The sequence below is a fragment of the Cervus elaphus genome, chromosome 1, assembly GCF_910594005.1.
Source record: "Cervus elaphus chromosome 1, mCerEla1.1, whole genome shotgun sequence".
Taxonomy (NCBI): domain Eukaryota; kingdom Metazoa; phylum Chordata; class Mammalia; order Artiodactyla; family Cervidae; genus Cervus; species Cervus elaphus.
In genome coordinates this window covers 71,862,354-71,874,225 of record NC_057815.1, presented here as the reverse complement: position 1 = coordinate 71,874,225, position 11,872 = coordinate 71,862,354, and the positions used below count along the sequence as shown (strand labels likewise).

General features: G+C 37.1%; 1 protein-coding gene across 1 annotated transcript; it reads left to right on the top strand.

Annotated features, from left to right (window-relative positions):
* The first annotated feature begins 10 nt into the window (after positions 1-10).
* LIN7C (lin-7 homolog C, crumbs cell polarity complex component) lies at positions 11-10,981 on the top strand. Its single transcript, XM_043908341.1, has 5 exons — positions 11-77; positions 3,482-3,600; positions 3,857-3,928; positions 6,596-6,805; positions 7,570-10,981. Exons 1-5 carry the CDS (start codon positions 41-43, stop codon positions 7,723-7,725), a joined length of 594 nt encoding a protein of 197 aa, XP_043764276.1. The 5' UTR covers positions 11-40; the 3' UTR covers positions 7,726-10,981.
* Positions 10,982-11,872: the final 891 nt, after the last annotated feature.

Below are 11,872 nucleotides of genomic sequence, written 5' to 3'. Positions count from 1 at the left end.
CTGTCGTCACTTCCTGTGGGTCTGCAGGCAGAGGGAGAAGATGGCGGCCCTGGGGGAACCCGTGCGACTGGAGAGGGGTGAGTGGGGCCGAGCCTGGGACCGACGTGGGCGGAGGAGGTAGGGGAGTGCCTTGTCGTCCAAGCGGGCGAGTGGACCAAGCTCCGAGACCCCGAACCAGGCTTTCCCTCGCTCTGGCGCCTGTGGCCACAGATGTCGATGCGCCGGGCCTGGGGAGGGGGCTGGACGCTCTTGCCTGATCCTGAGACCCCCTTTGTGTTCACATGGACTGTCCTGGAGTACAGCATAGCTCACCACCACCTGTCTGCATTCGCAGACACACACTGTATACCCGCTCCCTGGGTTGTTACGGCCTACTATGCGTTCAGAGACGTGTCAAGCTGAGCAAATATCCCACGCCCAGTTCGGGCAGACTACCCGCCCTGCCCGTATTGACGCGTTCATACACAGTGTCCCCGCCTTCACTCACCCAGCCGGAACACGCAGCGCGTTCCCACCAAACCCCCTCTCATTTAGGCACAAATGCCATCATTACTTCCACCACAACCTCGCTTGTATACATATTGGGGATATTTCCTGACTGTGGTGCCCCTCCGGGTACGGAGAAGGTGCTTTATAAACAATCCTTCTGCTGTGGTCCTGGAAAGAAGGTTGCATAACTAGAAAGAATAGTAATTGTAAATTACGTTAAAGTGCAGCAGCATTCTTCATTACAAATCCTAAGATTGCTAACTGGTTGATTGCTTGCTTTTTAGAGCAGGCTGTCAAGGAAAATAAAACCTGTTCTGCTAAGTAATTAAAAACCGAAAAGCCAGTGAAGTAAAAGACTATGAGCCTAAAAGCGTACTGATGCAGTTTTTTAGCATTCCACTATTCCCCAAATTCTTTATTTCATATAATTTCAAGTATACTCTTGGCACCTGCATTAGAAGTCATCAGTAAGAGTCAAAAAGTAAAACTAGACATTTCGAGTACTAGTAGTAAACAAAGTATAAGATGGAGATGGACAGTATCTTGTAAATATTAACATTTGCATTTACAGTCTGAATATTTAAGTAGCTTCTGCTCTAAAAAGAGGTACATTTTTAGAACTGAATTTTGGAGTCTTTCCTCATATCTTTACACAGACCCATGCACACTTAACATTATTTATTCCTTGTGGTATTCACTATTTGTAAGTCTCTTTACAAGTAATGTTTTCCTCCAGCCCACCAGACCATTAATTAAAGTATCCTTTTGACAGAGTAGCAGCTTACTCTGGGAAGATTTGCTAAGTTAGGCCTAAGACTGTGACATGTTCTTCCAAGCACAATGACACTGTGCTTTGTAGATGGGAACAGATTTGTCTGGTGTTAACTGGAGTAGGTGTTTTTCTTTGAAAACTAGTTGTAGAATTCTAGCATGTTGGCAGTCTTTTGTATTGTTAAGTACAGTACAAAATGTGAAGCTTCACCTCTGGCATTTAGTTTTGGTAGTCATGACTTTTTGTTTTCTCCTGTTTCAGAGTTCATTTCAGTTGCACAGTAAGAGTGCTTAGAACCTGAGGATAAGCTATTAGTGGATGCCATTTAGTAGGATAAGAAAGATTACATCCACTCTGATTCTGACTTAGCATTCTGTTTAACAGATTCTATTAAGAAGCTCTCCCAGCAATCCTATAGTATAAAATTAGTTCATATGATCAAGATCCTGAATGCCTTCACAGATATTGAAACAAGATTTAGTGGAACACATTTGAGAACATACTGGGTACAGCTTAGGTTCGGTAAAGACTATTTTACTTTTTCAATTTTTTGTTAGTTGGAAATTTTCATATAGCTTGTGTATTATAATTTTGTAGGTCAGAATATTTGATGAACCAGCACTCCCCATTCATCAGCTATTCTGATGGTGGGAGATGAGAATGGGGAAAGTTTTTTTCCACTGCATTGGATTAACATCAGTTTAAGCTTCTGTTCGGAGAAGGCAATGGCACCCCACTCCAGTACTCTTGCCTGGAAAATCCCATGGATGGAGGAGCCTGGTAGGCTGCAGTCCATGAGGTCGTGAAGAGTCGGACACAACTGAGCGACTTCACTTTCACTTTTCACTTTCATGCCTTGGAGAAGGAAATGGCAATCCACTCCAGTGTTCTTTCCTGGAGACTCACAGGGACGGGGGAGCCTGGGGGCTGCCATCTATGGGGTTGCGCAGAGTCGGACGCGACTGAAGTGACTTAGCAGCAGTGAGCTTCTATTACCTGAAATTGAAAAATCTACTTCTTGCTTCACTACATTTATTCCTAATTTTCCAGTTGCAAACAAAGACAGCCATACTGATTCTATAAAGAGAAGAGTTCCAATCCTCTAGTATAATAGAAAATTTGGAATTTCTTCCGCTTAATACAAAAGGAGGGAAGGAACTTTAGAATAATAAGTACTCTAGCCCCCTGTGGTACAAACACTGTTAAAAAAAAAAATCAGGGGAGAAATAGTATGAAACATGATGAATCTTGTAAAAGTTTCTTAATTTGTAAAACACTTTTCCTGACACTTCCCAATGAGAACTGCCTAACATGCTTAATATATGTCTATAAAAGTGTAGAACATCTTAATGTTTCTTATTAATTGGTGCTAATGTAACATAACATTTATGCTTGCCACATGCCAGGCCCTTACCATGTTTTTTTGTTTCATTGGTCATGTAATTCTTATAAAGGAGATACTGTTATTTCCATTTTATAGTGGAAAACAGACACAAGGAGTTTAAGTTACTTGCCCAAGATCACCCAGCTGTTACTGATACCAGACTCACAAACTAATTGCTTTGTATTTTGTAAACATGTATTTGATTGAGCTTGTCTTAATTAAAACACTGTGTGATGATCCTAAATTGAAAGCAGACCAGTTAGTTTTACTCATTTGTAGCATTGTTTTAAATTGTGTTGCTGCCAGTAACTAACTGCACATGTGATTGAAGAGTTTTTGTATGTACATATATATTAAGTTTTCTTTTGGGAAATAGTGACTTCATTAGCACATGGCGTTTTATACTGCTCAGCACTTTGGTTACTATTGATGGTAGGTAAATTTTTACTAAGTAGCTTTTGATAATGCTGTCAGCTTTTCTGAAGTACTACAGTGTTCATGTGTCTGTCACATTTGAGCTCCAGTTCTTTCCTGTGACGTTTAGGACTTTATATTTGTTTTCCTGTGTCTCTTAAAGATATGGTTTTTCAGATTTTATGCATGTTCAGCATCAGTTTTTCTTCCTAATCTGCTGTAAAATTTAACATTCTTCTCAGGCTTTACATTCCCACCCTCCATACATGAACCCCCATACACACAAGTTCATACTCTTAGGCTTTTTTTCCTCTGTGTTCTATATATTTTTTGTTAGCCATTGAGGAACAAATCCTAATGCTGCGCTGTTACAGAGGCATTTAGAGAAAATTGTCTATCGGTGTGTGTTTGTTTAACTCTAGATATTTGTAGAGCAATTGAATTGTTGGAAAAACTGCAAAGAAGTGGAGAGGTACCACCACAGAAACTTCAGGCTCTACAAAGAGTCCTTCAGAGTGAATTCTGCAATGCTGTAAGAGAGGTAAGTAAATGGGATTAAAATTGACTATAAACTTGCATTATTTAGGGTAAGATAACATTCTGCAATTTGAGTTTGTAGTTTCTTAAAGTTAACTTTAGAACCTACCCTTCTCATTTTTGGAATTTCTAACAGAAAAACGTGGTACAAAGATGCATAACTTTTTCTGAAATTTTGACACATTCATTAACTTTAAAAAGAACTCAAGCGTGTTATATTTTGAGATTTAAAATCACAGTGATACCTTTGGGTTTTGCAGGTATATGAACATGTCTATGAGACTGTGGACATCAGTAGCAGTCCTGAAGTAAGAGCTAATGCAACTGCGAAGGTACATTTTTTTCATTTACTGAAAGTGAGAGGATTCATCACAAATTAGAGGTTTAAAATGTGAAGTTATTAGTTTCATAATAGATTTATTTTAAAAACTTGCCTTTCAAGCTACACTAAACTCAATTACTGAAAAGCAGGACTTTTTAATTGGCTTTACAAAACACATTTTATGCAGTCTAGATGATACATTAAAATATATTTGCACACAAATAATACATATATAATATGTGGTTGCTGTAGGTAATATATATCAGTTCAGTTCTGAAGTTCAGTCGCTTAGTCATGTCCGACTCTTTGCGACGCCATGAACTGCAGCAAGCCAGGCCTCCCTGTCCATCACAAACTCCTGGAGTTTACTCAGACTCATGCCCATCAAGTCGGTGATGCCATCCAGCCATCTCATCCTCTGTCGTCCCCTTCTCCTCCTGACCCCAATCCCTCCCAGCATCAGGGTCTTTTCCAATGAGTCAACTCTTTGCATGAGGTGGCCAAAGCATTGGAGTTTCAGCTTCAGCATCAGTCCTTCCAATGAACACCCAGGACTTATCTCCTTCACGATGCACTGGTTGAATCTCCTTGCAGTCCAAGGGACTCTCAAGAGTCTTCTCCAACACCACAGTTCAAAAGCATCAATTTTTTGGCGCTCAGTTTTCTTCACAGCCTAACTCTCTCATCCATATATGACCACTGGAAAAACCAGAGCCTTGACTAGACGGACCTTTGGCAAAGTAATGTCTCTGACTTTTAATATGCTATCTAGGTTGGTCATAACTTTCCTTCAGAGGAGTAAGCGTGTTTTAATTTCATGGCTGCAATCACCATCTGCAGTGATTTTGGAGCCCAAAAAAAGTCTGACACTGTTTCCACTGTCTCCCCATCTATTTCCCATGAGGTGATGGGACCAGGTAATATATATATCATTATGTAAATATTCATCAAAATTCTGAGGTATGGATTATTAGTCTCATTTTATTGGTGAGGAAGCATCAAATTTGATTACTTGCTTCAAATCACACAAATAGTAAATGGTAGATCTGAGGTACTCCCCTATGTTGCCATTCACTTAACCTTAACTCTGCAAATAGCAGGTTACCTCCTCAGAGCTACAGGGAGCAGGTTTTATGTATTTTTCTGTACCAGTGTTTTTCCTCAAATAATTCAAGCACTGATCTCTGTCCATCATCTGTGGTGGTGGTGGTTCAGTCACTCAGTTGTGTCTGACTCTTTACAACCCCATGGACTGTAACATGCCAGGCTTCTCTGTCCTCCTCAACCTCCTGGAGTTTACTCAGATTCATGTCCTTTGAAGCCATGATGCTATCTAGCCACCTCATCATATGTGGTTAGAATAAGTTACTGTCAGTAGTAGGTGACTTATACTAAAACTAGTCATTAGCAGGTAACTATTCATTGATAGTTAACTGATTCACAAAAGGCAATATTGGATTCTCTGTTGAGTCATGTGGGTATTGTTTGACCGAGTGGGAAAAAACAATTAAAACTTGGGTTTAATTCCTGACTTTCACAGCCTCCTGAACTTCTGAGCCTTAGTTCCATTATCTATAAAATGAAGCCTCTTTAAGAGCTTAGAGTATTCAGCAAATCTTGATTTTCTCTCTTCCTTCCCATGTTTCTCATATACCCTGATCTAATACACAAAAAAATAGTACCAGATTACTGAATTACATTTAAAAGCAAAATGAAACCCGAATCCTCAGCCTTGTGTTAGAACTCCTCTGAATTGGTCTAGATTTGAAAGATGCTGCTCCGTACGGGTTCATACACAGTGGGAATAGCACCACAGCCAGAATGACTGCATGAAAGGGCACCTGCTGCATTCAGGTCACACACAGGTTGTGCCAGCCCACACCCCTGAGCGTACCAGGCCGACCAGCCCGGAGGGTGGCGGCCTGTGAGGAGAGGGGTTCTCCCTGTTAGCGTGCACAGTTCATCCCCAGCGAGGCCTGCTTGCCAGGCACTGCACAGCAGTTCTGGGCACCGGCGGGACCGGGAGTGATCTGAACGACCTCAACACTGCATAGTCCCAGAGGAAGCTTTCCAGTCGTCCTCTTAAAAACACTATCTACTTAGCTTACATTCACTCTCAGTGAATTTGTGGACATTCAGACATCAAAAATACTTACTTCAAAAGTGGTTTTTAATTTGATACTGATTTCTAATTATCAGTATCACTGTGATTCCATAGTGATAAGAGAACACACTCTTACAATTTCAGTACCTTTAGACCATGAAATTTTTATATTTTGTTTTATGTCCCTGGATATATTTCAGTTGTCTACTGGTTTATAGTCTATGGGAACTTGAATAGAATTTATATTCTGCTATTGTGTGAAAATTGTATAAATCTTAATTATGTTCAATCCATTCATAGTGCTTTTCAGGTCTACTATCTCCTACTTTTCTATCATTTTATTAATTTTTGAGAGGTTGATACTGAAACTTCAACTAAAAATCTTAATCTATTTTAAAAATATATAGTGGGACTGTATGTAACTTGGTTCTATATTTTTCAAATCTGTTGTAAATGTGTTACCATACCCGCATAATTTAAAAAAGAAAGAAGAAAAAGTGGTTTTTTAAAAGGGACAAAAGAATGAAGTAAACAAAGGTCCTATTTTTTTAAATATATAAAATTTTCTTTCAGGCTACTGTTGCTGCATTTGCTGCCAGCGAAGGGCATTCTCATCCTCGAGTTGTTGAGCTACCAAAAACAGAAGAAGGCCTTGGGTTCAATATTATGGGAGGCAAAGAGCAAAACTCTCCAATCTATATCTCTCGAATAATTCCAGGTGGAATTGCTGATAGACATGGGGGCCTCAAGCGAGGAGATCAGCTCCTTTCTGTTAATGGAGTGGTAGGGATGCATTTTATTTCTACTTGACCACTTGGGGGTGCATTTGAGTTATAGAAACAGTTGTGCCCGACTCTGTGACCCCATGGACTGTAGCCTGCAACACTCCCTGTCCATGGGGATTCTCCAGGCAAGAATACTGGAGTGGGTGGCCATGCCCTCCTCCAGGGGATCTTCCCAACCCAGGGATCGAACCCAGGTCTCCTGCATTGCAGACAGATTCTTTACTGGAAACTCAGAAGCAGGACATGCAGGGAAAGACCAAGAAGCTTTGTAGTTTAGAAACCCCTTGGAAGACTCTTAGGCACTGCTCTTTAGTGAAGTGATACTTTTTGAAGCACTTTGTGTGTGTTTTGCTTCTTTCCAATGTAAATTAGCAGTGCTTAGTGTGATTTTTATGAAGTTACTAAGTTCTTTAGTAGTTAAGGTAGTACATTGAATCGGAAGCCTCTCCTCAGTTTAACTTTATCAAATAGCAATTGCTTGATTTACTTCTTGACCTAGTGAAATAATACGGCATGTAGGTTGATATGCTAGGTATTTGGAACTTAAAAACCGGTTCCTGGACTGCAGACAGAATATGATTTAGCAGACAATTTTACACTGATTAAAGTGACAAAGCAGGACTACTTCATAGGTTTATAGTTTGAAATGCTATAACATTAAAATTTTTTTACTTGTATGTGTTTTAAACATTTTTCATTTTGAGTTAACGTACAAAACATAGATATTAATTGTGTTTCTGTCTGTGGTTTGTTTTTTCGTAGAGTGTTGAAGGAGAGCATCATGAAAAAGCTGTAGAACTGCTGAAAGCAGCTCAAGGAAAGGTTAAATTAGTAGTGCGGTACACACCCAAGGTCTTGGAAGAAATGGAATCACGCTTTGAAAAAATGCGATCAGCAAAACGCAGGCAACAGACCTAATGCAGTTAAAACCTTTCTGTTCCATTTTGCTTTTAGCTAGAGAAGTTTTACTTGTGACCTACTGATGGCCACAATGCCAATGATTGTAAAAACAACAAACTTCCCGTGAAATCCTCCTTGCCATTTTATAAATACCTATTTTAACATCATTTATGGTTCCAGAGATGCATACACTTTTTTCTGACTAGAAAAAGTAAAAAGGTAATGAGGGCAGTTCTGTCCTGCTGTTTTTACAGGCCTTTTTCAACAAATGCAGATTTTGTCATAAAGTTGTTATAGATTTTTAAAAATGCTTTTTTAATATTAAAATGTACTTTTACATTCTTAAATCTTTTTTTAGGAAAAAAGATTTTCTTTATTTGCTTATTTAAAAAGAACAGTTCTCCATTCTTTTTTTTTTTTTAACCTGTAACATTTCTTTATGCTTTTCCAAGAAATTACACGTAACAGTCTCAGCAGTTCATTACACTATCAATTCATTGTTAACATCACTGCTGCGTTTTGTATTTGAAACACGCACATAATATAATCAATGGTAAATTATAACTCAGCACAGTGGAAGTTTTTTACTTTTATTTAAACATAATATATAATGAATATTTGTTTGTACTGATTTATAAAAGTTTTTAAACACTGATACAATCATTGCTAAAATATGTATTCTTTCATAATATTTGAGCAGTGAGGCAAGAGAATGTAATTTGATTGTTTGCATTACTGATTACATCTTTCTGTTTATATTCAACTATATCATAAATTACAAATGCAAAAAAGGTTTAGGTTTCTTTTGCAAATTTTTTTAATGCTATTCATTGTTACTTAAATATATCTTATTTTTCATCCTTCCATTCCTAGAGATAAGCCAGTTGGTTTGTGATGGGATATAGCAAAGGAGAAAAAATAATACCTTTAACCTCACTAGCCTCAAGAGTTATAGCTCAATTTAAAGAATTGATACTAAGTAAGAAAAAGAAAGATATGTCTAAGATATATAGAAATTATGATGTGATGCATTTCATAAGAATCTGCATATGCTTTGTGAAAATGAGTAAGAACTCATTCACATTAAAATTGTTGGATTAAAGTCGTGATTCTTATGATTGAAATGTAATGATGAGAATTCTGAGATACTTGCATTTGTCCACTGGATGTCACTGTTTTACTGAAAGGCAGCTATCGGTGGATGACTGTGACTGAAGTCTTTAAAGGCAGAAATTAAGAGTTAAGGAACATATTCAGACACAACTTATAGGAACATTTGGCTTTTAAAAATTTTAAGTGACAGGTGCTAGAAAGAAAATAATGGATTGAAATATATAAGGACTTTAGAATAATTATCAACCCTGTGTAAAGAGTGGGCATTTTGTGACATTCCTTCAGGAAGAATAGAAATGTGTATCTTTTTCTGCATGTTTGTGAGCACTGTGAGTCTTAAAAAGATTATTCCAGTTTTCAATGATTTCAGAATTAAAATCAATCAGCATTGTTATTTATCTTTTAGGTATTGAACACTGGATTGCATGGTTGAATGTGTCTTTAGTCCACTACAAAATGTGCTTGTTATTGATAGGATCATGTTGTTGAATTGTATATTTCCAAAATTAATTGATGTTTTTAAAATGTTGAGACCAAAGTAGGGTAGAAGAATTATGGGCTTAATTTAAATGTAAAATTATTAGAGGTATTTGTTGTAGAGCTTTATATATTAGAGGTATTGGTGCATATAAAAACTAATATTATTGTTGTGCTTGTATTCTTGCATTACAGGGTAAGTAAACCCTGAAGAAATCTTATTTTAGTATTGCTACAGCTGCAGTAGCTTTTAAGGGTGTGTCAACATTTCATTATAAATTATAGCTTCCTGGTTCAGTATCTCAGCTGTTTCAGAACTTTCAGCCAAGTTAAATCTTTTTTGGTGTTGAAACTTAGTAAGTTGAGTAAGCTATTTTTTGTTTCTTCTACAGTAATCCACAATCTGTTCTTTGTGTGGGTTGGCACTTATTTATAATTTTTAAAATATGGATAGCTTAAAAGAGCCAAATACAGTAGTTTTGCCTGCTCCTGTTGAGCATGAGTAGCAGTAGTTTATTTTCTTTAACGCAGTTTTCATAGTGTATCCCAGAATTTTAAATCATGACCATAGAAAAATGCAGTCATTCAGTGGCAAAGATGTATGGTAGTGGTTTAGTATGATGAGGAAATGAGGGGAGTTTTCATCTTACAAATGTATGGTTTGTGAACATAACTAAGACATAGTAAGTAAATAATAGGTATTTGATTTATAAATTATAAATATAAATTATCTTCCCTCCCCAGTTTCCATTTATTTTCTTGGTATTTCAAAATGAGTTGACTTAGTGATTCTCAACCTTAGCTGCATATTAGAACACCCTGCAGGCCTTCAAAAAGGCAATGACACTTGAGTCCTACCCCATACCAACTAAATTGTAATCTCTGAGGTGGGGCCAGATGCTTATTTTTTCAAAGCTTTCCAAATGGTTCTAAAGGATATCCAGGGTTGAGGACCACTTGTTGCCCCCTTTTAACATGCTTTCATTACACTGGACTCTGTTTGGAAGCGTCAGAATAATTCAGTTTACAGCTACTACTAAACAGCTGCACAGGTAAGGGTCAGTTGTATTTCTCAGTCGTCTCTTTAGGAGTAAAAGGTACTTGGCATTCCTTAATGGGGAAGTCACTACAGCCTAACTTTTTCTTTCTTTTTTTAAATAAAATCTGCTAGTAGTTTAAATGTAAGTTTTTAATGTCTGGCACCTTTCTGCCCTCTTTGCCTTTAAAACTTTCAAAAATAAATGTCTGTTATTTGAGAAAGCATGTTTAAAAATTGCGGATGATATTTAATAATATTTTCATTGATAATTACAAACTGTCTTAATATGGCCATTTTATCCATTAGTATAACACTAGGTTACAGTGGCCTCATTCTTTGGGGTTTGATGATTCAGATGTGTTTTTTTTAAAATCGTTGTCTTCCTTCTAAATTTTTGAAAGTTACTTTGCTCAAGTACTTAAATAGTTTGGCTCAAGTACTTTGTTTACAATATAAGTGGATATTATAGCATTTAATAGAAGAAATGGCTATGGCTTATCTGAAAAGAATGTCAGCATGACTTGGTGTAGACTTACAAGACTATGTGTTGTGAATATTTTATTATGTGGAATGATCATTGAAATATCAAGGACTCTAGTAATTGTATTTCCTGAATAAATGTACATTTATGAATTTTCTAACTTACATTTTGTTGTTCCTTTGTTAACAGTCTGGTTTTATACTTTTTATTGTCCAAAATGTCACTAATAGTGTTTCTTCAGAGGTTGTTGTAGTTCTGTAATGATGAAATAGTGGAAAAGTGCTTGTTCATTAATTTTCAAGAACTTCCAAACTAATTTGTATATGGATATAGTTTTTAAAAGCATCAATAAACAATATGCTTCTACTTTAAGTTTGAAGTAAAGGAATATAGTAGCCAAAATAGATTTAACACTTTTTCAGTGGGTGACTTCATTTATCAGTTCTGATTCTAGGGCTTATTAAAATAAATTTATATTAGTTATATTTTTGTTCTTTGGATTTAAAAAAAAATGATGTAACTACACAATCATCGTGTTTCTGAAAGATACATATACAATAACGTAAAGGAGATAAAAGCATACTCAGGTGGTTACTGGAATGAAACTTAAAATTCCTACATTTTGCTTTGCCTTTCCTAAAATATAACTGGAGAGAATAAGGATTCTGTTGTATTATTTTAAGAGAGCTGTCTGGCATGTGATTGAAGCACAGAATCTAGAGCCTGACAACCCTGATTGGAATTGTAGATTCACCACGACTGTAACCTTCTGCAGGTTACCGCTCTGTGCCTTATCAGTTCCTTCATCTGTCTGTGTAGGAGGATGCCTGTGTCCTATTGTGACCTGTAAGGCCCTTAGAAAAGGGCCTGCATAGTAAGTGCTGTTTCTGTTTGCTGTTACTTTTGTGTATGATAGCTTTGGGGCCTTATCTAGCTAAGGGAGACATTGTGGCCAAATAAATTTTTTTTTCATTTATTTTTATTAGTTGGAGGCTTAGTATGGTTTTTTGGCCAAATAAAAGTAGCAAGTTCTTAACTTTTTTCGGTTGCTCTAG